At 39.4% G+C, this 27,377-nt stretch overlaps 1 protein-coding gene across 1 annotated transcript; it reads left to right on the top strand.

Moving 5' to 3' along the window:
• Nucleotides 1–27,377, top strand: pde11a (phosphodiesterase 11a). The gene is made up of 14 exons (XM_023398661.2): nucleotides 1–1,119; nucleotides 1,827–1,985; nucleotides 11,124–11,213; nucleotides 11,864–12,004; nucleotides 12,155–12,219; nucleotides 13,714–13,846; nucleotides 14,929–15,004; nucleotides 18,854–18,921; nucleotides 19,022–19,114; nucleotides 20,118–20,168; nucleotides 22,717–22,863; nucleotides 23,042–23,149; nucleotides 25,105–25,214; nucleotides 27,245–27,377. Exons 1-14 carry the CDS (start codon nucleotides 331–333, stop codon nucleotides 27,375–27,377), a joined length of 2,163 nt encoding a protein of 720 aa, XP_023254429.1. The 5' UTR covers nucleotides 1–330.

Genomic DNA, 27,377 nt, shown 5'->3' with positions numbered 1-27,377 from the left:
TTCCCTATGCCTGTGGAAGTCTACACCTGAACCTGAATTTGCCTCCACGCTGCTTTGCTTGGATCCGCTTTAATGATCTTAAATTAAGTGAACGGTGTGGAGATGCTGTGGAGGGCTATACTGGTGCGCAAAGGGAGTCTCCATCCTTCTCCCCACAGAGTGGGAACTGGATATGTAGCCAGAGCTTCAGGGGTGTTTCCAGCATCTGCATCTTGGAAGTTATGGTATTTACACGATTCTCTGCATTAACCCTCAGTAAAGCCTCATAGATGGTATTTCTCTGCGCGACTTCATGGATTTGGTTCACTGAGAACCATCAGAAGAACAGATATGGCAGTGCCAAATATGGTGTTCTCTGACGTGGAAAGTTTTCTGGACTCGCATCCCGAGTTATTCGAGGACTACCTGAGCAGAAAGGGGAATTATAGCATGGTGGAGAAATGGCTCAAGAATCATCAGGCGAGCAAAAGTCCGGCAGCTGCTGCTCCCGCCGAGCCGAGGGAAGAGAAGAGCAACGCTTGCAAGGACAGCTGGGCGAGCAAATGTGACGGTCTGCAACGGAGAGCCTCGCAGAAGGAGCTGCGCAAAACTTTCGCTAGATCAAAGGCCATCAATGTCAACAGGACATACGACGAGCATGTTAACTCAAGGGCCCAGGAGCCGCTGACGAGCATGAGAAGGAGAGCTCTGCTGAGGAAAGCGAGCTCTCTGCCCCCGACCACTGCGCACATACTGAGCGCACTGCTGGAGTCCAGAGTCAACATCCCCCAGTACCCGTCCACAGCCGTGGATTTTAAATATTACCTCAAAGAACACAACGAAAGAGAGTTTTTCCTGGAGCTTGTAAAAGACATATCTAACGACTTGGATCTAACGAGTCTCAGCTACAAAATCCTGGTGTTTGTTTGCATTATGGTGGATGCAGACCGGTGCTCCTTGTTTTTAGTGGAGGGAACCGGAAACAAGAAAACACTAGTGTCCAAATTCTTTGACGTGCATGCAGGAACCACAGTTTTACCCTCAATGAATTCAGATGAAGTTCAAGTTCCGTGGGGGAAAGGGATCATCGGGTACGTGGCTGAACATGGAGAGACAGTGAACATTCCGGACGCCTACCAGGTGCTTGCTCCTCTTTGTGCGTGTATTTGCATGGGAGAGAGAGAGAGAGAGAGAGAGAGAGAGAGAGAGAGAGAGAGAGAGAGAGAGATGGAGGGAGAGGGAGAGACAGAGACAGAGACAGATCATTTTCTTTCAGTCTGTCGTTTTATCTGTCCCAGTTAATTGATCATCAATCAAACTGTGTGGCAGAGCTGAGTGTATGTAATCAACACCAACAACAGTCAGCTGGACACAGCTTGTGCCAAGATACAGGTTCACACAAAACATCACTGACTAATACAAAAAGGACAATAATGGAGCAGCGTTATTCCCTCTATGTAGTTTACAATGAGTTTAAAAAAGTAAGGTAATACTAGTGTACATTAAAGAAGCAAAGACACCAAACGATGTCAACAGCTGCTTTTCAGAACAGAAGAGAAGCCTGAGCAGATCTCTTCTTGCCTGACCAAACATTTACTGAAGAGTTGCATTGCTTTGCTGTCCAATCACAGCAGCAGCACTTCAAGTCCAACACTTGTCCAAGCAACATTTTTATAGAGCAAAACCTCAAACCATGCTGATGTTTGTCATACTGCCTTTATCTTAGACTTGTTTTGTTAGTAAGACGTGGACTAATGCACTGTCATCTGAAAAGAAAAGGGAAAAGTGCATTTTTGCAGTGAGTGCTTACATCGTGTCTTTTGTTTAATACTGTTCCTGTATTGCAGGATCGTCGGTTCAGTGATGAAATTGACAAGCTGACAGGGTACAAGACAAAGTCTCTCTTGTGCATGCCCATTCGCAACAGTGACGGAGAGATCATTGGAGTTGCTCAGGCCATCAACAAGACTTCGAGTGGAGAACTCTTCACTGAAGACGATGAAAAGGTAATTTCATTATTGTGGTTGTGAGTAAAAATGCAGGTTGAGTATCACATGCTACAGTATCCTGATGCCTGCAGAATTTATCAAGAAAATTGTGTTAGTTTTTCTTGATTTTGTATTTTCTCACAAACAGTCATTATCCCCTCCTCTCTTATCTGTGTGTTAAATTTGGAAGACTTCCATGACAGTTTGTTAGTCTGCTCACAATTTTTAGACACACTTGTGGCATGGCACTAGGGATAGCAATGTCGGTTGTCTGGTCGGCCCCTTTGGTTCACATGGCAAAGAGATTTTGTACATATATTCAGGCTCCCCAGAGGATGAATCACAATGACTACTGATATTATTTAATCTATAGCTCCATCATGATGTTGATGTTTTTCAGCTTGTATGTCTCTACAAATGTCTCTAGCTCCAAATCTACCTTGTTAATTGGCACAAACAACAATGTTGGTGATCCCCTGACTTTGAATCTAGAACCACCTCATTTTTTAAATTAGTAAAATGTTCCAACAACCCTTCAAAGAATTGCCACTACATTTGGCACAGGCATTAATTTTCCTCACTAGATAAGATGTAATAACTTTGGTGATGACTTTTCCTGTAATCATCAGGTAAATTTGAAGTTGTCCACTTTTTTGGTTTATGAGCAAATATCTGCAAAAATAATGACATTCCCATCCGCATGAATAGCAAATGTTCGTGGTAAACGTCACCTGCTAACCATCAGTACGTTAGCAATGCCATTGTGAGCATGTTGTCATGCTGAGATTAGCACTTAGCCACAGTGGTGCCCAAACACAGCTTTACTGAGCTGCTGGCGTGGCCTTAGACTCTTACAGTAGGCTTGTTATTATTGCAGCCGAAGGAAGTGAAGTGCAGGGGAAAGTGTAGGCATGAAGTAAATGCTCATTGTCTTCATGATTCATGTGTGGCATTTCAAAGATGGCACTCTTTTTCTTTTTTTTTTTAGGGCGAATGCTGTTTTTGCCTTGTTAGTGGTACACAACTGAAGCGGGGCTGTATTGATGTGAACAGTCGTTTCTCATTGCTCTCAGTGTTGTTATATTCTTACATTTGCAATAGCAGATATATTAAAGATGGAATTCTCTGAAGTAAAAAGGGGATTTTTCTCATATTTTGTCCCTTTTGTATGTTATGATTTGCATTGGGGCCTACAAACATGCACATTCATTCACTGCTGTTAATTATGACTGATGGATGACAGCTTCTTGCAAGTGTTACCATATCTGTTTGCTAAACTACATTGTTGTTTTTTCACAGTAATCTAAAAAAAATATTTCAAATCAATATGAATTATATTATGTGTGTAGTTTCACAATAAGAGAGCAATACAGTATTTTCAAATCATTTTTCATGTAGGTACAATGAAAATTGGAACTGGCAGGACAGCACTGTATTGTAGTGGTAGGAGAGTGAATAAAAAAAAGAAATATTAATTATTCATTTTATATTTAAATCAGACTTAATGTGTCGTGTCAGTAACAATATTTTTCTGTGACAACACTGAAAAAGCAATACCTTCATTAAATGGATAAGCACTCTTATGTGGGATGCTGTCCACATTGCATATTGTCCTCAGAGTTTAAATGTAGCTCATGCTATACTTTCACATCTGTTTTTTTCCTCTTGCATTATTTCACAAGCAACACTAACTTCATACATGGTGTCTGATAAACAGCAGATAATGTTTGCTCGCTCTCTCTGTTTGTTCCTTTTTTCCAGTCTGAATGTAACTAATATTTATTATTTAAAGAATTCATCCAACTGACTTGTCAGACGTGAAGCACACTTGCCCTTAGACAATGTCTCAGTGCACAGTTTTTAGCTGGGTCATAGCTTGTCTCTCAGCATCATCCAATTTTCAGTACTCAGAACATCGCCTTTTGCAAGGCAGTATCTTCCAAAGGCCCAGGACTTTGTAATGTCACCAAGAATAACAACTTTATATATGCTGTTCAGAATCTCTAATTGGTTAACGCTTTACTTATGTGGTGAATGTCCATCTTTAATTGAGTGTTGCCATTTAGATTTCATCATTTATGTAAAAAGAATTAACCCAGGCACAGCAGGAGTTGTGGTGGAGTGTGGGGTACCCCAACCATTCCAGTGGAGCTGCTCGGCAGGCAACAGATCAGACTGGTGCTAGGCAGCTTCCAGGTGTGAATGTGTGTACCTGCATGGGACAAAAATGGAGAACAGTTGGTGCACATTTGTGAACAGATGCTCTTGGATGACTACAATTTACTATTGTATGAATCAGCTTGACCTCTAAACAGAACGCCACAGATGTTATTGGATGAAGTTGATTATACAAATATATTGTAGTACGTTAAAGCAGTAGGTGGGGTGTTATGTTGCACTGATCCAGATAGTTCTCTGTTTCTGAATGATTGTTTATTTGCCTTATTACCATCATCAGAGAGGCATGGGGAGCATGTGTTTGTCCATCGGCACACTTGAATAGATGTAGCAGAAAGGCAGTGACAAGCACATACACTGACTTATTCTCTTATTACAGCTACTAGCCCCTGAAGGGTAGAAAAGATAAAACATGAAAGCACAAAACTAGTTGTGCGTTTACTGTAGAGTTAGGTTTCAGTGTAGCAAATGGGTGTAGTTTTTTTATTTACAGTATGTTTTTCTCCAGTGAAGCTCTACTCTATCTATCTCTACTGTCAAAATTACATCTCTAGAGTCGATCCATTCTTTATAACAGATGGAGATTAGGAATTCTTTTTCCTTTCCCTTGTTTTGAGTACACGTTTCACATTGCATTAACATCACACAAATGCTTGGGATGGTTACAGCTGAATTAGTAATGAAATGCAATACTAGCATCACAGTAAGCTTGCTGCACAGCACAGCTGCAGCTCTGCTTTTATGGAAGACCTTGTAATAAGAAAATATATGACAGTATTCAAAGCATTAAATGATACTGCAGTAGGAGATGTTATCCGAGACTTTAGTGTACCTTTATTAAAACAAATGTTGTTCACTACGTACTGAAACCTTATAAGATATTTAAACACATTATATGGCTGGTTTTAAATCCCACGCTGCCTTAATTGTGTTCTGTTGATCCCTGCAGGACTGGAATCTTTTGGAGACCTTGGATAATGGTTTAACTCACGTATAATTGCATTCTCATTATCTATAGAGGAATATACCCATTGCCTTAATTTAAGTGTATAAGCTGACCTCATCATCTATCTCTACATCTTGCATTGTTATCTTGATTTAGCTTTACTTTCACTTTGCATGCCCTTTAATACATTTTACATGAAATGTATTATCCACAGGTAGGCATTTTCATAATTTTCTCTTAATAAGATGTGAGTTCCCCCATGTAGGTTCCATCTGCCAAAATAGTTTAACATCTGCGTGAGTTCATTGGCAAATACCATTCTCCCCTCACCGCTGTGCCCCCTTTGGCTGCCAAACTTCCTGTCAAATTGGCTCGAAGCAATACTGTAATAGCCACTTTTACACAATTTCCCAATGTAAATCTACAGTTAAAGAAGAGAGAAGACAATTTCTTCTTGGAATCTTCATGTTTTTAATACGTTCCTGGAGGATATCAGATCAGAACTCAAATTTATGCAGTGTAATATACCAAACTGGTTTCATTGCAGAGTTCTTTATATGACCACAAAAAGGCACAAAAATCCACTTAAATCAAGAGATTTGAAAAAATAGAACGTTTGCAATATGAGCCCAGTATGCGGTAGATGTTCATGAGAATATGTTGTATATGTACGTTGGTGAAGTGCACCTATGAAGTGTTGCTGTGTGAAAAGCTTTGAGGCAACAACAAAGTGGATGAGATATTGTACAGAGGGGGTCCCAAACAATAAAGGCAGACCTACCTGTCTGGCCTCTCAAAGTGGAACAGATAGAGGGGGTGATACAGGTGATTAAGGGGCTGAGCTATAGCTGGCCAAGTGGGTACCGAGTTTGATTCCTTGTCTGTTATCTTGTATTTATTATAGCCCTAGCAACCCAGTGGAACGCAAAGTTGTTTTTCATTTGCAAATAAACAAAAGAGGAAAAAATGGGTGGACCCTAAGATGTGCCATGGGGGATGCCAGAGTAGGACTTCGAACCCTACTACAACAAATTATGAGATCTGAGTGGGCAGCTCTCTGGGTGGAATAGCGGCATTGTTTGTGGAGAAAGCACTAAGTTTAGTCCTTGCCTTTGTCTGTGGATGAAGGCCTGGCCGATGCATTTTTTCACTGATGTTATTGGTCCATATTAGCTTCACTGTGCAAAAAGTAATTGCAGAAATATGTTTTATAGGAATAAGAATGAAATTAAAATTAAACATTTTTAAATACGTGGTGAACTCCTCAGATGGCCGTATGAAAATATAGTAGAACGCAAGGTCAGGGGTCATGTGAGTCTCAGTTATCTGGTTTGAGTGTCTGAAAGACATCCCCCATAAACCTTCTGACTAGCTGACTGCATAGGCCAGCAGCGACGCTTTTCAGCGAACACATGACGTATTGGAGTAGCTGGAAACTGAGATTGCTTACCTTTTTGTCTTTAATAAGTTATGAACCAGACATTTAGCACGTTTTTACCGGCAGCCGAGTTATCCACAACAAACAAACCAGGGGATTAAAACCGGTAAACAAATGAAGCAGTTTCACGTTCCACTCAAATCAGAAATTCGCTTGCACTCATCTCCAGGTCTCAGCAGCTGGGAGCTGAGATGCCAAACATTTGTCTGGCTTTTTTCTCTGATATTTTGAAAGCCATACTAAAATCTTTCATCCGGTTAAAATGTAAAGTTGAAAACGACCAAGGTGTAAAAAGTGCATGTGGCTTAAAACTAGATAAAAGTCAATTTTGAACTTCTGGCAGGCAACCACAACTCCAACCCACGCTCATGGATATGATGCCATTGACATGCGACCAAATTGTACCATTACAGATTAAAATCACGTATTTCTCTAGGTTTGAGAATCGCTAGAAACATTTGGGATAATGTAAGTACACAACTCAAATAATATATATTACACAGGTCTAGTCATTTTTCGACATTTTAATGTCGACAAATGACATACTATAAATTGTTAGTTGCAGTTCTTCCAAGTCAAAATAGCTCAAGAGTCAAAAAGATGAGATTAAATATTACATTGTTGGTAGATCTGCTAATTGATTAGTACATTTCTATATATAATACCTTAATAAATACCTCCTATAGTCACAGTTTTGTACAATCATTGTTCTTAGCAATTGCCACAGAGAACATCTCAAAGCAATCTGTATAGGTTGCTTGGTTATATCTGACACAGACACAGAATATACATTGTGCAGCTACACTCTACTGTTAATTAGTAAATTCCTTCATTACGTAATTCAGAATTGTTGAAGTTAATTGATGATGCTAATTTTCTCAGAGATTAATTAAGCATGTGTAAACAACTTTGTATCACTGCCAGAAGAGGTGCCAATACAGTTCCCTTGATGTCTTCGCGAATAAATTCAGTGACTAAATCAACTGTAACTGTTTGGTCCGGTCCTAATACAAGATAGGGGCAGTTTTACTTAGATTGCTCAGTAATTTCCATAAGTAAGTAAGTAATATAAACATATATTTCTTTTTTTAACCCTGCTGTATGTGTCCCAAATCACCAATCATACCACGGTTTATCTTTTGAGAGTAAGGAGATATTTCTTTCTAAGATTTTGTTTACAAAGTACAAGAAAACCTCAAAAGAGTCATTGTAGTTTGAAAGGTTTCATAAATCCAGTAGAAAAGTTTACAGCATTCTTAATGGCCACAAGAAAATTCATTTGAGGAGCAGTAAGTGTTTACAAAACTTGATCTGTGTTGATGTTACTGCACTGACGCAACACCTGCTGCTTAGTTATTGTGACCTCTCTTTTGCGCCTGGCTTTTTTCCATGTACCTGCGATGTGAAGAACAATTTAATTATTTATGGATAATGGCTATTGAACAGCACTACTGGTGTGGTACAGTGTTTATTAACTGTGTTGTATTAATAGCCATAGATTACAGCCAGTCAATTCAGTATATATCAAATGCTTAAGTTTGTTTGTATGAAATTATGATTTGTAAATCATAATACTTCAGAAAGGAGGGAAATGGGATCATTCATTTTCACCTCATTTGAAGTATGTTTTATTACACGTTATTCATGTTGCTATTTATGTACAAATTCATGTTCTGAATACATAACGGTGACATTCTTTTTGAAATTTGTAGGGGTGTAGATTACTGTTGCATAGATATTTGATGTCACCTTCAAAAGAAGCAATCATTGCTAAGTGTATTTGTAAAACTGCTATGCACTTTGCTGACACAAGCTGGGGAGACCCATATGAGATTGGAGAAAATGGAGAGCTTCTATTTTTTTTTTCCTGAGAGCGATTCTTGGCAAAACAGCAATGGCTTCAGCTTACCACTCGTGCAAAGTGTGCACAGTTTTTTTTTAAAAATCAACTAGTAGTTGTTATTTACGGGGTAAGTGGAGAAGGAAAGTGTTGGCTATGTAATTTATCTTGGTTTGCCTAATATGAAATTCCAGTTGTGTGAAAGGAAGTCACTGAGGTTAGAGGAACTGACTGTCCCTGAGGCCTTGGCCAGTTAGTTTCGTTATTAAACCACTCTTTACTGATCAGTCCACAGGCAAAAACGTCTTGTTTGTAATGCAACGTTGTATAATGGCCTGCCTGACAGAATGTAATTAGAGAAAGCAGTGCTTTTCTTGGGTTTGCCTGTTAGTTCCACAGGCAGATCCATAGCCAGATCCCCAAAGTCCAGCTCGCTAATGAATCTGCTCCTGCTGGGGCTATTGATGGCCACTGCCTTTCTGGAAGATCATTATTAGAGAATTCCAAAGGACAGCTGAAATAACATTATGTATGAGCTTATTGCTCAGCATCATCTGTTTTCTGTGTCTGAAAACAATTGCATAAGGCACTTGATTATGTACAATGACTGAATGAAGTGCATTAAGTTAATTTACTCATTAGCATGACAGAGTAATATTTTATATCATGTTATGATTAGAAATTATTTTAATTTAGTGATTTAATTTGCACTGAGCATAATTCTGAACAGTACCACAATGTGCACATCAGTGTGACATGCCAGAGCAGAATAATTCTATTTTTGATGTTGTTGATTGATTGAATTTATTTGATGTTTAAGAATGCACTAATATATAAGTACGATACCATATCTTGTCTATCAGTAGTTACAATCATTGAGGATAAAAACACAATAAAGCCAAATGGCTTATTCCATTGCGGTCCTTCAAAGTAAAACTCATTTGAGTCTTTCTTTAGTATAAACAATGCATTCTTGCTGGAGCCAACATGCTATTTAAATTCAGATAGCCCCATACTACCATTGAAATACAGAGTGATACATTAAATTAAGCTAACCCAGGAGATCTGTTTGATTGTAAAGAGAAACTATAACAATTAGAGCAGGTTTTCTCAGCTTCTCCCAGTCTGTGATGTCATTTTAGGTCTATAATGATCGTGAACCCAGCAATTAGAGTTGTCAGGTTGCCATGTGAATGCATTACTCAATTGTAAGTGTGGAGTAAGCTCCAAATGTATCATACTTAAATATTAATATATTTTAAACACACATTGTGTATTTTCTTCTCAAGCATATCAAACTAATAAAAATAGCCAATATTAGTCAATTATTTTCCTGTAACTGCAACTGTACATGACATCACTCCTCATGGGGCTAAGTCAAGGCTGTGAATATTTTTTGAGCAGGTCAGTGGTACAAGCATCACATTTTCAACACAGTGCTATAGGACTGTGTTCCTTACATGTTTATTTGTGGCTGATGAGTAACTGATATATTATCTGCTCTGAAAGGTGAGAGAGATATCCCTGTATCAGCAGCCACAGCTGAGTAACTTCCCATTCATGTATTGTTGTAGTGTCCCTACCCTAAGGTTGCACTGGAGGCTGGTAAATATTAGTGGGTTTGTTGTACTGATTGTATTGTTTACACAGCAGCCAGATGCTAAAGATAGATAACTAAACAAAGAGGCAGAGTAAGGAAGCACACAACCTAAATTCTACTTGATTCCATGGTATGGGCGCTGAGTGTCTCTCAGATAAGGCCAAACTGTACAGTAATTGTAGTTGTATAGAATTAAACCTGTGTGTTAATGCCCTGGCTGTCTTTAGTCAAATACAGTTCAGCCTACATTCTGTGTTGAGGTTGCTTGCATATTGCTGTTCATTATGAATCAAGAGTGGCGAGAAAAAAAGAAATGTAGTTCAATTCCAAACAAGTGAGATGTTGATTCGATTTCAGGATACATATTAACTATAGTCATTAGGCCACATCAAGTAATTACATTATTTATGTGAAGAAAATATGAGTGAATTTATATGGAATTTATATTATCAGCCCACGGCACAAGTAAGTCTGACTATTCAGTCAAATGGTAAAATGTCAGTTGAATTGATTTATTTGTCCTAGAAAGTAATGATGCCAATGAAAGGCAATTTCTTATTTGTTCCAGTTCAAAAGCTAAGTTTTTCTTGGATGAAAGTATTACTCACTCACTTTTTGTTGTTTTTTTTTTTTTTCTCCAAATAGCTATAATTATATAGCCAGTTCTAAGCAGTTTGAAAATGAGAAATGATGCGAGTTCAGCAACAAACTTCATTCCTTTACTCGCCAAGAATTGCCCCCAATAGTGGAAAGCAATGCCAATGTTATCTCTTGTTTCTATCACTTCTTTTCTTCTACTGACCTTAGCATGCTAACCAGCTAGCCCGCTAACCCTTTCCAGCCCGTCTTGTCATTTTCTGATAGCGACTCACTGTAGCCTCACTGTAGCATATTATAACATCTTGTATTATACAATCACCACCACCTGTTCTCCGTAAGAAACCACATTCAGCAGCAGCAGAACTTACAAATAGCTTCTTTAAAGGTGCCCTGTGGAGTATTCTTGTGAACAAAAGTTATGTTTACATTCAGTGTTTCTTATAAAACATCTTCATAAAATATTTGCAAAAAGCCCATTTTTTAAAATCCTACATTGTTTAACCCTGTTTTTTCTGTATGTAACTCAATACTGACAGTGTTCAATATGTCCACAGGTGCTGCAGATGTACCTGCCATTCTGTGGTATTGCGATCTCCAATGCCCAGCTCTTTGCTGCCTCAAGGAAGGAGTATGACAGGAGTCGGGTAAGGGCCACAGACCTAACCAGGATAATAGCCCCCCTAACCCCCCAGCCCCTCATCCCTGGGATCAGCATTACTTCCTCCCCCCTGATGCTGACATTGTGGCTGAGTATTGATCAGCACTTGCTGCCGCTGCAGTGGGGATCACGGAGCAGCATGCAGCCCTGCATGGACATTTTCTCTGGAACTGTAGAGGGGGATGGGCCTGTATCCAGATGAGGGCCTGTTCCATGATCTAAATCTCCTAGGGGATGTTAAGAGATGCACTAATTCATGTCACACATTGATCTGTGATGGAAGAGAACATAATGAGAACACAACTCAGTGAACAGAGAAGAGGAATGAGGAGAGCACCCTTTATACCAAATGTTTTTGATGTGCTCGTGTTTAAAATTGGATCGGCACTGCCTTAGATAAAGGGCCTAATTTACTTTTATTGGGGGAATAATCATGTTATATCATCCTCTTGGTTTATGGTTTAAGGATCATAATAATAATCATGCTATAACAGCTGAGAGAGGCAGAACTTTATTTAAAGGGTCCACATTACTACTTGCTGACATGATTTCTTATTCATTGGGTTTAACAACAGTGTGTGGTTCAGATTGTTGAGAATAATGCCAGTGGTATCTTTTTCTCTTGTTGGTGTTCAGGCACTCTTGGAGGTAGTCAATGACCTATTTGAAGAACAGACTGACCTGGAGAAGATTGTCAGGAAGATCATGCACCGTGCCCAGACGTTGCTGAAGTGCGAGCGCTGCTCTGTACAATTGCTGGAGGACATTGAGTCACCGGTACTGATTTTCTCTCTGCTGTCTGGCAGTGTGTATGTCTATCAGTCTGTACATGTGTGCATGTGTATGTCTGTTCTTTCTGTCTGTCTTAGCTTTTACCAGTAAACACTCCAACAGCTTTTTTAATTTCTTCTGTGTCAAATCTCTCAGGTGGTGAAGTTCACCAAGTCGTTTGAGCTTCTGTCCCCTAAGTGTAGTGCAGACACTGAAAACAGGTATGTATGATGTTTAGTGTTAAAATCCACTCAACAAAAAAAAAAACATGTCTTTTCTTTCAGTTTTCTATCTTTTCACACCAGTAACCTTTTCACTAAATAACCACATCTCCACCTTTGATTGCCTCTGGCACGACGCCACCTGTAAATACTGCACATAACCTTCTTGAATCTGTAAAGCTTCCATCAAGGACAAAAAAAAAGAAAAAGGGAAGTATAAAAATTGAATATTCTTTAGTGCTGTGGGAGTAATATGCTGAATCTGAATAGAAGGCATACTGTAGGAGCCCTAATTAATTGGGTTTTGCAGCTTTTCACCACTGCTAGGCATGGCTGAGTGGCGAAAGAGAGGCTTAATATTGTGTGGGATGTTTATGGATGGAAACCAACCCTGAAAGGAAGACAAATTATCCCCAGAGTCTTACACTTGCCATAACTGATGCAGTCAATTCAAGTCAGTAGTGATAGCTGCAACAATAATCCTAACACAAGAAATACCAATAGTGAGAGTCGAGTAGTAATCAAGGGAATGTAAGTTTACTTGACTGGCCAAGAGTTTCTGACTAAACAAGCTCCCTTCTGATCTGTGGTTCTGGTGTCACAAATTCTATAAAAAGCCACACAAAGTACAGTATCTCCATGATGACCCTAGTCTTCCTATAGGTTCACATCTGAATAAGAAAAGCTCTTGTGCAAGATTTATGTGTGTAATTAGGTGACTAAATTTGGTGTCAAAAGGCGAGGCGTACTGTAGGTTTTATAATGTGACTTACAATCCCCTGCCGCCCCCATGGGGAGGCTAATGTTGAGCTAGTGTGTCTGTGGCAGCTAAATGACAGACACGACACACAAAAGAGACAGAGGGGATGAAGAGGAAAGAAAGAAAGAAAAAGGAGGTGAGGTATCTTGCCATCTCACTTATGAGGTTTATTCCATGCCTCACTGTGGGTTTCACATCCACACACAGCCGTTATCACTAGATCAAAGGGATTCAAAAGATCTGACATCAGTGTCTCTCCATCTTTAGTATAATGTTGAAAGACAAAATGAGCGATGCTGAACATTTACCTGGTTGTGTTTAAAGGTAAAAAGTCAGTGACAGCCCATTGCAATAAATGTGAATGGGAAGCCTGAGCAGGGCTGCAAGTGCTTCTGTGGCAGTGTGTGGGAGCGACTGGCAATGAGCAAGACAATCACACAATTAACTTTCCAGTACTTCATAAGCTGCAGGAGAAGCTTACCGATATCTACTGTATGAGAAGTTCATTAAATGCAAGTCAAAAGAGGCTCCACATGGAGAAATAAGAGTGGCCTTTTGCAAGCTTGCAGTTCAGGTGTGAAAGACAATAAAACATTTTTTTTCTTGAATACAATAAAAGGGCATTTTTTTAGTGAAATGATAACAAAGTTATCAGCTAAAGTGTGTGTTGGTTCCACACTGTTTCTCCTATTCTTTTTCTTTCGTCATCTTTCCCTCTTATTTTCTGACCCTAGTTTCAAAGACAGTATGGAGAAATCATCTTACTCAGACTGGCTGATCAACAACAGTATCGCAGAGCTGGTGGCATCCACAGGACTGCCCGTGAACATTAGCGACGCCTATCAGGATCCTCGCTTTGATGCTGAGGTAATCACAGTAATGCTCCTTTCACATTTGACGTCACAGGGATGTGATTTGAGTAAAATGATGTCATCCAGGTATCATTTATATCTACAAGTAAGATGTCAACACAAGACTTAGTGCTTGGTATTGAAGACGTTTTAAGAGGCCGCTTCAGTTCCACAGGCTGCTGCGGCGCTTTCAACCACTGTGGGATGTTCGCACATTTACGTCACATGCAAGTGAGTGAGGTCAGACAGGGGATTTATTAATTACTGTGAAAAGCAACGTCAGAATGACATTGTAAGTGTACATTTCACTGGGGGGACAGATGGTTTCAAACTGAGGAACATCAATGTCAAACTGTTAACATCCGTCCCTGAGCTGTTTACCAGTTTATGTTGCTGTCTTGACATTACATTCAAGATGGTTTTATAACAATTTGCGCCTTTATTAATTGGACTCTCACATGATGTCTCGTCTGATTTTAATGATCCACATGTGATCTCATGGAGAGCTCAAACATGTTAAAATGGCCACCAGTCAGTAGAACGGATGAAGCCTCTTGGAAATGTCTTCAAGACCAAACATAAAGTCTTAGTTGCCTTTTGATTTTAAAAATAAATAAATAAACAGCATTAAATCATGTCTTATTGGCATTACATGGTGAGAAATTACATACTACCCAGTTTTGCATTTTGTCAGCTGTTAACTGATCTCCATAGGATGAGGCGACCACAGGGAACGGTGCTGATGCTGCATAGATCTAAACAGAACAGCGGCTAGCACAGCAGTCTGCTCTGCATCCAGCTGCAAGCAGCAAAAGTTTGACATGATCAACCTTAAGTAGCAGTGGCAGAAACACAGACAATGTGTACTCATTTATGGCACTACCATTAGCCCCTGGCTGGCCAGAAAGGCAACCGGCTGGCGATGTTTTAAAATTGCTTGTTTGTGATGTGGGAAAATTTCTGTTGAGGTTTTCACTTATACTTAAAGCTAAAACCAGAGTATAATGCTGAGCACAGTGCATGGGAATGTGTTTTTTTTTTTTCTATGAGGATGGATGGTGTCATATCATACTGTATTTGCACCCTCATTCTTTTTAGGCAGACCAGTTCTCGGACTTCCACATCCGCTCTGTGCTTTGTGTTCCTATATGGAACAGCAACCACCAAATCATTGGTAAGTTAACAGTGTTTCCTTTGCCCCTGAACTTACTTGATATATAAATGTAACATTAATCATTTATGACATTTGCACATGTTAAAAAGGAGATTAAATTTTCCATATTGTATGAAGTGAGATTTCCATGTCTTTTCTGATTATAAAGCAGGTCTAGGTTCTATATTAATACTGTGAAAGTATCAAAGTGCTCAGTCCACAGAGAAATGCACACAGCCTGTATTCAGAAACTGAGCTTTAAAATGAGCCGTTCGGACTTCTGTAACTTTGTGATGTCACAACAAAGCAGTCACTGGTCTCAGTCATGCCCCAAGCCCAGCCCACCTGGACCCACCATCCAATCTTGCAGTTTTTGTTTTCTATGAGTGTTTACCTGTAATCTGCTACATTTTTATTCAATCACTCAGAGTCTCAGAGGCTCAGAGCCTCTCTTCTGATTGGCTCACCAACCTGTTGTTGCTAGAGCTCCAGAGAGAAGCCTGAGAGAGAAGATGTAAAACTACACTGAAATCGTTTTGGTACTTAAAACCACAAAGATTTTATGGATATCAAAAACTTAAAAAATAAAAACACTGTAAAAGTGTAAAATATGGGACCTTTAAATTTAGAGAGATGCAATATACTATATGGCCAAAAGTATGAGGACAAGTATGCAGCTGCAGGGATTTGCCATTAGTGGTGCTGTCACTGACGTTGGGTGATAAGGACTGGCTCGCAGTCAGCATTTCAGCTCTCATCAAAGGTGTTGGATGTAGCTGAGGTCAGGGCTCTGTGCAGGCCAATCCAGTTCTTCCACACCAAACTGGGACAACCACTTCTCTCTTCACATGGGCACAGGCATGTTGAAACAGTGAAGGACCCTCCTCAAACTGGGATCAAATCATGAAAAACAGCCACAAACCAAAAGAGAGCTGTCCACATACTTTTGGCTACATGTTGTACGTATAATGGAGGTGTACAGTACATATTCAGCACTAACATCATACAGCACTCACATGCACTCATAACGTAGGTTTCTGATTTGACTTCTTCCATTTATGCTGCATAGTAGACAATAGGGAAGCTTGAGCGTACGTTCAGCTGTGGCTGCATGTGTGTGATTCGATCCGTGCTGCAGCACCACTCTGCACCTGGAGGTTCCCTTCTTCTGACTGTGTGCTTTGTGAATCAGGCCCAGGCCGACACCACACTGACACTCAAAAAAAAAAAAATCATTGATCCCTTGCCTGGTTTTGGTGCTGGATATTGCAAGGAGGAGCAATGACAGCAACTCCACCTGGTCCATTGAGATTTCATGCAGGAAGTCATTAGTCTTATTTGAGTGCAAAGTGGTCAGCATATTTGCTGCAGATAGTTGGTTAAGACCTGTATGTGTGTATGTGTGAGTGTGATGTCCGTGTGTGCTCACATATACATTTTTTTTTGCGTAGGTGTAAGGGCATTTGTCTCCCCGACAAATGAGAGAGAAGAGGAAGAACAGAAACAGTGAAGGGGCAAAGAAATGTAGTGTGTGTGTGTGTGTGTGTGTGTGTTTGTATGTGTGGGAGGCACCTGAGGATCTGGAGTGAAAAACCATTATACAAACAAAGCAGCAGGAGATTAAATTCTCAAGTCAAGGATACATCCACTTAAAAAACAAATGTCGTTGTGTCATCTGCCAAGGTTACATCCAGCTCCTTCAGAATGTAACCACAAGAAATACTGTTGTGACTATATATTCCACAATGATGAGGTTTAATGTCAAATATTAACCGTGAGTAAAATCAACTCGAACGCTTCCTTTTGCAGTATGCCGTGAAAATTCACTGTAATAAACGTAGCTGGCACTTCGTGTTGTGTTTTTTTGGGATGATTGATGGTTCAGATACCTAAAACGATTATAAAAAGTATTGGTTTTGCCAGTCTGATAATTAGACTGAATTACCATTTTGTTTCTGATTCTGTTTGTACTGCTGAAAAAAATTGGAGATGTGGATGGTGATTCAGAGAGAGCCAGACTGCCAAATTTTTTATTCATAATTTCATCACATCACAACTAGGTAACTTTGAAATAAGTAAATTAATTATTTAACTGAATTGCCTTAGGTCAGAAACACTCCACAATAGCAGGATTGTAACTACAGTTTGATAAACGTCTGCTCACCGTTGTGTAATGTGTGGGGTCAGGATTCAGATCTCTCCCTTGCTGACAGTTTCAGACCAGCATTATGATCATATTAAACATGTGAATCTGTACATTTAGTTTCAGCTGGTTTGTCTATTGACAGACCTTTGATAGACTCGGGGTGCAGCTGGAAGACTGAGTGTAGATGACGGATGATGGATGGATGAATGGATGGATGGATGGATGGATGGACGGATGGATGGATGGATGGATGGTGAGTGAGTGAGAGAAACCTGATCGCAGTGAGCTTCACAGTGATCATAATCTGTAAAAAAAAAAAAAAGTTTTTAAAAAGGTTTTAGAAGGTGTTTAGAAGAGGTTTTAGATATGTGAAGCTGAGCAACAATTAAAGGTTTGAGTCTGTGACATTTCCCCCCTTCTTCTCTGGGAAAATGCTCATGCTCAGTGAATGGATTTTTTTTTTTTAAATAAAAAGAAAAAAAAGAATCTGTTCTCAGTTGGATTGACATCTTATCTCTGGCTTGGCCACTCCAGGACATTAACATTGCTTTTTAAGCCATTCCTGCATAGGTTCTGCTTTGTGTGCAAAATCAGTAGATTGCGCCTGAGAGACAAAAGACACTTTGGGTAAAAGCAATTTGTTGTTCTATAAAAAATAAAAAAGCATGTTAACTGCTTGTCCCATTATGATAAACAGCAACTTTATGAAGATTACTTTGAGCTGAGCCTGGCTGTTTGGTATAATTTAGTATGTACCATCTAAGCAGAATTCGACACCCGGTGAATAAGCTGCATCGTACAGCCACACAACACGGTGGGGTCATCTATGTAAAAGATTATGCTGTAAATTGTTGTCGAATATTGGTTTTTGGTAATTGTTATGATAATGGAAAATAACACTTGTGACAGTGGGAATATGGTGTAGTTAAAGACTATGTGATGGCCGCAGGGCTCTAAGCAGCCATTTCTTTTGCTTATGCTTTGGGCCACCTGAGCTACAACTCATCACAAACTACATGCTCATTAGAGAGAGCAGTAATAGATCTGAGACGACCTGGATTTTTAGATCTAATGACACCACAGTGAAAATTGTTCTCAGCTACAGCACTAATCCCTTAACCTCTGTGGATTTCCAGGTACACACTGAAATTAAAATGTCAGTATGGCAGGTTTGTTTGACCTCCCGGAGATATATAAAAATGATAATGTTTTGTGTGATTACCTTTTAGCATAATTTTTCAGTAACAATAAAAGTCATCAATTAAATATTTGTGCCTTATCAACAAAGCCTTTTCTGTTTCTAATTAGATGATGAAAGAAGCCATCTGAACAGAAAATACTGCTCACATAAAAAGGCTTTGCAGCATTGTGGACAATATATACAGTATATATACAATACATATGTCATTTTGTATAACCACGTGTCAGTATAATATATGTGGCATGGTGTTTTCATCGTGTCTACTGACATTTTTAACATAGTTTGACACAACACATACTATTGTAGAATTTCTGCATATACTTATACAGCTTTTTACATGATAGGATGTTGTGTCTCTGCTTAATTTCCATTAATAATGCATTTTAGTCAATGACATGCAGTGTGTGGGTTTGAGCCTCTTTTAATTGGAGGCAGGTTATACGCACTAGAGCCTCGCCAATTTCAAGCTTAAAACTTTACTGATAAATTCCTATTGTATGGATAAACTGGCTTTGTGTAACAGGTGTCGCTCAAGTGCTCAACAGGCTTGACGGGAAACCATTTGATGACGCAGACCAGCGTCTCTTTGAGGTATTACACTTGCACCTATATCTTTTTTACATAAAGTATCCTGCCGGTGCATAGGAAACTGTTGTAGCTGAGTGTTTTTTGCATTTTGCTCATTTCTCAGGCGTTTGTGATCTTCTGTGGACTGGGCATCAACAACACCATCATGTACGACCAGGTGAAGAAGTCTTGGGCTAAGCAATCTGTGGCTTTGGATGTAAGAACACAACGTCTCATTCGATTACCTGCCTCATATCACATTTTGAAAAAAAAAAGAAAAAAGAAAATGAAATTTCTTCCACGTTTTGAACAAGAAATCTTTTTATTTGCTTAAATTTGCAAAAACATTACTATGCAAACTGTAATGCTGCTTGAGGGCATTGACTTCAGTTGACTCTGCGCTGACCATGCTTTCTACTTCAGTTTCCTTTTGTCAATGTTCACTGTGTTTATGTTTCCTTAGGCATACCTTTATTTTCCTTTCCAGTCAACATATGCTTTATGATGAAACGTTTCCCCAGAACTCCGGAAACAATGGCTTCTGCATGGCTAACATAAAACCTCTTCTGACTTATTTGCTTTCAGGGGCCTTTGTGTTCGGCTCCTTTTTTTTTCAGACTCATATTTCCACAAAAATGTACGCATGAAAAAAGTGCTTATCTCTCTTTGTAGATAACCTTCTCACAAAGGTTTTATTGAAAATTAATGAGAAGCAGTGAAAAGCAATCCCTCATCTGCCCTGCAGTATGTAGCCATCCAGCACTACTCAGCCTTTACAGTATGTCCTTAGATTACAATAGGAAGCTTCCAGGTGCATTATAGTAGTTAGCTGTGTTTTAAGATATGAGAAGTGGGGAACAGAGAGATAGAGCAGTTAAAGGAGAGACACAGAATGCACTAATATGTAGATGCATTGCTTCTGGCAGCACTGAATAAACATGAGCGTTTATGATCAAATAAGCAACTGCAGGTCTGTGCGAGGTATTTCTCTCAGGAAATGAAGGGAACATGGCGATGGAATCAGGGCTGACATTTATGCTCTTGTAGACTGTTCCAGAAGTGAGTGTGAACTTCCTCATCTGGAAGATCCACTGAAATGCAGCGATACAAATGTGCAGTATTTTCAGCCGTAGCCACAGTTGTGCTTCTCTTGGAGCTCTTACTGGTTATTTTAATGAGTTGAAAAATACCTTGAGTGACACGATGTCATTATTTTGCAGGTTCTGTCTTACCATGCCACTTGCTCCAAGACTGAAGTTGACAAATTCAAGGTAACAGATATTCACAGTCGCCTTCATTACATTTGTCTCAGTGAACCCATTTGTTTCTCTCAACAGTTACAGTAGTCTGGGGGATTCAGTTTTTTAACTCTGAGCTCAACACAGATATTAAAGTCACAACTCAAGACATTGCTTGTTCTTAAAGCCTTATCCTTTAACAGCAGTAACATTGCCTGTGTAGTCAAAACCTGCTATATCTTATATCCTCTGTGCCATAGACTTACATTTTTAAAAACACATAACTGAGCCACTGGGTGACGTGTTCCTTCATTATCATGAATATGGGAATTGTAGCTTATTTTAAGTCAATTCCACATAAATACAGGAGGAACTCATTAGAGCACCAAATGTGTATTAAAGGTGTATCAGTGTACTACCTGCAGAAGGTCTGGGTCGGAGTTCTCCCAGTTTGGAGAAGCAGGCAGGAGTACCGACAAAGAAACTGATCAATCTACTGCTATGGACGGGCCACCTAAAAAACCAGTATAATAAAGTAATAATCTTTAATATTTTCACTGCTTTATGTTGCAGTCAAAGAGCCCTTTATGACTCAACAGCTGATCTGCGGCACTATACAGTGCGTGGTGTAAGTGCACTTATGTGTAGGAATATGGAAGTTTAACAGTTGAGAAAATCCAGTGTCAAAGGAAAGGGCTGTTTACAGTGGCTGCTTCTCTAAACTGGGAGCGCTCTAACTCAAGTCTACTGCAGGTAATACACTGACTATGGATAAGCTCCTCATACAACCCCCATGTCAAACAACCTGAACCATCACTTTAAGTAGGAATGAATAGGCACACCTACACCTGTAAACTTCATAGGAGCACATGTTGTTTCTGCCATGAAGTATGCTTTGCCTTTAATAACAGACAAATGTCGCTAAAAGGCTCATCGCAACTCTGAATAACTGTGTTCGAAGATACTTTTTCCACAAAGTAGAGGATGATGGATGATATGGAGCCATTTCTTACACCCTAGTGGAATATTCCAACAAGTCCTCATATGGCAAAATAGACCGTTTGTCAGTGCCTTCCAAAAGGAACCATGTGATTATTTTCTGATCCGGTCAGGATGGTGTCTCCTGTAGTTTGCAGTGTGTATGCACACTGTGTATTACAATTTGTGATTATAAGGTTTGCTCTGGTGGTGCAGATAATTGCCATAATATAATTGTATTGTTCTCCTACTTCAGTAGATATGCTCCTTAATATCTTGGCCTGATATTCAGTTCAATTAAGACATGAGAAAATAAGAGTATTAAAGGTGCATTATGATTCTATTAAACCTCCACTTCATAAAAGCAAGACAATAGTGCTCTGATGCCTAAAATGTAACTGTGGTGTACACCAAGGTAAAATCTTTGAAAATTACACCACAGAGTGTTTGTTTTGCTCATGGCCCGTTTAATTAAGATGTTTTTTTTTTTTTTAAATTAAATAACAATATCTCATTCATTTTAATGGGAAAGAAAAAAAATCTATGGCAACACAGGGGAGTTATTGGTAGTCTGTCTTCTAGACTCCATTCTCTAGTTCCTCCACAGAAGCATGGATGCATAAATATGGGCCGAGAATTCCCCAATGAAAATAAACTAATTGTGGTATTTGAAATGGATTACTTCAATCAATAGGCAATCATTCTCAATGCATTATTTATAAAGATGAAAAAATGAAAATATCTACATTTTTAATTGGCATGACACATCTGAAATATAGATATGACCTACTTTCCTGCACTTTCATGTGTAGGATTTTCCCCTGTGGCCATTACCGTGAAGTAGGAACCCTGCTTTCCAATGTGCTTGTGTGATCTTTCAGCCCCCTCATCCAGCATCGTGCTCTGCTCCCTGCCTTTCCCCCACTTTCTTTCGTAACTGCTCTACATATGGAGCCGTAACAGCGGCAAACAAACCTGGTTGACATTTAGTTACCCGGGGCTGTGAATTAAGAGAGAGGAGAATACCTGCCAACCTGACAGGCAAACATTTGTGAGGGAAACACTGGTCTCTGGTGGCTGTCAGACATGAGAGGAAGACAGACAGCATTGTACTGAAACTGTAACACAGTTTGTAAGAGAGCTTCGACTCATTGGAAGGAGATGCAGGTTACACTGCATGAAACGGTTGCGTTACAAATGCTGACTCGAGCCAGAAAGGACATATCTGCTCATTGTGCTCATTAGACCACACTGAAGACAGAAGACATGGATGCTTCAGTATGAATATGGTTAATTGGAATCACACATGTGTTATGTGTTTTTCTTTGTTTAATAATGGAAGAAAAAGCTGTTGATGATCACTGCTGCACAACTATGTTTGTCAATGAGCTCTGAAAGTAAATAACAGTGAAATTCGCCCTCATTAATCTTAGCCGTCTCCGAATGAGTCCTCAGAGTCTTAATTAGCATGTCTCCATATTTCCATGTATCATCTGAAAATGGCAGAGCATCCTCTGACCTCTCCATCCTCCTCTGCTCTCTGAACTCATATTCTCAATTTCTCTTTCACCCTCGATGTATCTATCCGACCATGATGAAAAAGGCTGCTAACATTCCCTTGGTTTGCGAGCTGGGCATCGATAAGCTGTCCTTTGATGATTTCTCTCTGGATGTTGACGCCATGATAACGGCTGCTTTGAGAATGTTTATGGAGTTGGGAATGGTGCAGAAATTCAAGATCGACTATGAGGTTAGACCGCTGACTTTCTTTGTCTATTTCCTTTTGAATACTTGACTGAATTTACCCAGAACCCTGCTCCTTTGATATCCTCACGACAACTGCCGACCCATGTGCTCATCTCTCTCTCTCTCTCTCTCTCTCTCTCTCTCTCTCTCTCTCTCTCTCTCTCTTCCATCTTCCCCTCCAGACACTGTGCAGATGGCTGCTGACTGTCAGAAAAAACTACAGAATGGTCCTCTACCACAACTGGAGACATGCGTTCAACGTCTGCCAGTGCATGTTTGCCATGCTAACGGTAAAGATCATGCTAACTGTAGATCATTAAGTTTTGAGTCAGAGACACTTGCGTCACAGAACTGACAATTTGTAGCAAAGGTTCATACACTTCCATTTGCTCTTGATGGAGCTCTCAAACAATTTCCAAGGATTCTTCTTGCCTTAATGAATAAATCCTAGCGTTAAATCAGCATTACCAAAAGTCTGCCACATGAGGAGGTGGTCAACAACTGTGGGAAGTAACAAGCATGTACTTATGTCCTTAAGTACAATTTAGAGGTACTTGTGCTTTACCTGAGTGTTTTTTTCTTATGCTACAATATATTTCTATGCTACCAAATTTCAGGTGGAATATTGTACTTTTACACCACATTTACTTGACACCTGACAGCAATACTTACTAGTTACCTTCCAGATTTAAGATTTTACATAAAAAAAAAACACTGAATAATACAATTCATAGTTATGGATCAAACCAGTGGTTCCCAACCCTTACAAAAAAGCAGTGTCTATTGTGGCCACTTAACATTTAACAAGAGGTGTCCACTCTAAACGTCTCAGATTGTTTCAATGAAATAACAGTTTGAGACTCAGAAAGGTGAAACTATCCCATACTTTGCCAAAAGTTCATAAAAGTCTGAAAATTTTTTTTTCTTCTCACATTGTCTCAGGACCCCCTGGTATATAAAGGAGTTAAAACTAGTTCTGCTTCAACCGGCTTTAAAAAGCTGTACCAGATGAACTCGCATCTGCCAAGCAGGTTATGTTTTCACCCATGTCTGTTTGTTGGTTTGTTTGTTTTTTGTCAATTTGTCAGCAGGATTAGACAAAAAGTATGGAACCAATTTGCACCAAACTTTGTTAAGGATGGAGCATGGACCACGGGAGAACCAAATAAAGTTTGGGGCATATCTAGTTAAAGGGGCAGATCCAGGAATTATTTTTTATCGCTTTCCTTAACATTGCAACTGAGGGCATGTTTCAACACTTTTCAGCACAGGCAATTTCTCAGGAAATAATGTATCTATCTTCATGTAAAAAATCAGACATGTATATGGTGTTGAGATGTACAGTCAAAGATTGTTTGGCCTTGGCGGAGATATGCACTCTGCAGAGTGCCATTCTAGTTGGTCCTTTTATTCAAATAAAAGAGCTTCATACCTGTTATTTCACTGCGGATTGGGGAGGTAGAGGGAGCTGCAGCAACTGGAGTTTCATCAAAGTAAAAGTGAGAAATGTCAGATGTACAACTTCAGTGCTTATTGATGCCCTGATATTGTCAAAGTTAGATAGTTCATGATGCATTCCTGTGTTCAGATTACAGAGAGTTAAATGACGACTCATTGCATTTCTATCTATACAAACAGCCTATTCTGTGCAGAGCCAGAACCAGAGATGTTTGTTTAAATAGAGACCCCAAGAGAGTTACTTCATATAGTTCCAGTACGCCTTCACTTTATCGGGTCCTTGGGGCAACACACTCACACACACTTAACATATACACAGACACACACGAGCTCTTATACAAACAGCACAGTGTAGTTCATTTAATCAAGCACAGCATTAGTGCATGGCGTCCCATCTGAATTGATTATTGGCAGAGGGAAATGAAATAATAGTGTGTAAGCTGTTCTGGGCCCCTCCACACTCCTGCCATGTGTTTTAATGAGAGGCCCGTGCTATCTTTGCCACTATCCTCACAATGACCCATAGTGACTCATTCAGGACATGGCCTCCAGAACCCATTCATCCAAGCAATAAATCTCCCTGTGTGATTGTGTTACTGCAGTCCCACTGGCATTATAGGGAGATACTGTTTTTTAGGATGCTGCTGCTGTTGGAGTGTTTTCCATTTTTATTCAACGTAGCCCTCACAGCGTCATGGAATAAGAGAAGAAGAGATGCAGCGGTGGGGGCGCAGACTGTGTGTTTTGCTTGTTTTCTCATCGGTCTCCTCTCCTCTGTGCCAATCAGACGGCGGGCTTCCAGGAGACTCTGACAGAGGTGGAGATCTTAGCACTTATTGTAGGTTGTGTGTGCCATGACTTGGACCACAGGGGCACCAACAACGCTTTTCAGGCCAAGTAAGTGCAGCACCCCAACACTCTATATCATGCTGACATTTTTGAATCAAACGTATAATGCTCTATTAAGCACTACAGAAACTGTCAAACTTAGCATTTATTCACATCAACTATACTATATTATAAATAATTGACCCCAGGCAACTCTTATGAATGAAAAGGAACAAAAGTTTACTGTCTGATTTTTGGAGTATATTGGAGAGTGTTCACCTATTAAGTTAAAATGAAACAAAACCCCTTGAAAATGATATATAAAAACTTTCAAAATAATATTCAACAAAATGAACATTACCAAAATTAGCAAATCTATTATAGACCTAAAAAATATTAAAAATCTGAATTTACTCATTCAACTATTTACATCCTACCTTATTTATGACTAAATTATCTTAATCTCTCAGTTAACCATTTTAACTAAATTACTTTTAGTTTAATTGATTTACTGAATTATTTTCACCTAACTTTATTAGGAACTAATCCCTCACTTTTACACTGGGGCTAGATAAGCAATTCCCGCTCTCTTTCTCTCTCCCTCCCTGACACAAACATGCTCCCTCCTACACACTGTTTATAGTGTGTTTTCCCAACCGCAGCTGTCTGCAGTAGCAGCCCAGATCAGCAAGTCAAGTGGCAAGTTGTATAAGGCTTATATAAGGGTCTGCTTAACGAAGAGACTGTAAACACTGCTGACTCTGAGCACATTTAGATCAGCAGGTAAAATTGCTATATGTAGCCAATAAGGCAGATTTTCACAATGAACACATCTTCTCTGAAACAGAATTTCAGAGCCTTTAGTTTATTGTCTATAGAGATGTATATCGTCTTCATCAGTGGGTGTACTGTAACTGTAATTGAGGATGTATTGGGAAAAATAAAAATGTTTTGATTTGGTTCTGTACTCCAGCATATTAGACTTCAAATAGAAATTTCAATGACCATGAGATTTAAATGCAGTTTACCCCCATTGCATATGAAAATTATAGGAATTACATCCTTTTCTTGTACATGTCCCCCAGTTTTAGGTACAAGAAAATAATTGGACAAGTTAACATAAGCTTAGATTAAATCATATTTGATATTTGTGGTCATATTATTTGCAATGTTTGTTCCCTGCTAATATTCTGTCAGACCTGTACTGCAGCCATCTTTACTTCTTGATGTTTTCAGGGGTTATTTGCCTTTTTTTTGGTCTTCAGCAAGTTGAACTGAAGTCAGCTGACTGAGTTGGACAATGAAGAATATTTCACTGTTTGGCCCCCCAAAAAAGAAATTTGTTTGTTTAAGATTCATTCTACAAAAAAATGTATGTATTTATTAAAAGGACAACGAGTCCTACAGGGTTCACCCAAGATGTGATGTGAACACAATTTAAACTAAAAGCCAGCACTTTTATCTAATTGTCATTTTTTCATTTTTGTTGGCATACAGAGCTAACACAATGAAAAACATATTACTGTCCTAATGCTGCATGATCATGGTCACTTTAATACTTAAACTAGAACAGAAACTAGATAAAAAACTGAACATTTGAAAAACAAATTAGCACACTAGGCTAGGACTACCACATATGTTCATTATAACTGTATGTTTACTGTGGAAATGACAAATAAAAATAAAATTAACTACACTTACAAGTAACCAAAATAAAAACTGAAGGCAGCGCTAAAATATTACAAAAGCTAATGGAATATCCCAAACTTTAAAACGCTGGCCCACATCCCTTACCCTCAGAACACAAGCCGCGGCTCTCGTGAGTATTTTTTCTCCACGTTGAATGACGATCATACTCAATGTTGAACAGCTGAATTTCTTCTGCAGTTTAGGTTATGACTCTCCAGCTTCTTTTATTATTGAGCCATAAGTTGGCGACAGTATGCAGAGTGAATTGGTGAGGGAATTACAACACACTCAACAGCTGACTTTGTTTCTCAGTATGTGCTTAATGCTGATTATGTTATCCCTCTTCTTCATCCTTGTGTGTGTGTGTGTGTGTGTGTGTGTGTGTGTGTGTGTGTGTGTGTGTGTGTCAGGACGGGCTCAGCCCTCGCTCTGCTTTATGGGACCTCTGCTACGCTGGAGCACCACCACTTCAACCATGCTGTTATGATCCTGCAGAGCGAGGTGCACTATGTTCCAATATCTGCTGCAATGCAGTTACCATGA

This window comes from Seriola lalandi, unplaced genomic scaffold (assembly GCF_002814215.2).
Source record: "Seriola lalandi dorsalis isolate HSWRI2012SDOR001 ecotype SW California unplaced genomic scaffold, Sedor1 jcf7180002049685, whole genome shotgun sequence".
Taxonomy (NCBI): domain Eukaryota; kingdom Metazoa; phylum Chordata; class Actinopteri; order Carangiformes; family Carangidae; genus Seriola; species Seriola lalandi.
Note: the sequence above shows the minus strand (reverse complement) of the source record. Positions and strands in the feature narration are given on the sequence as shown.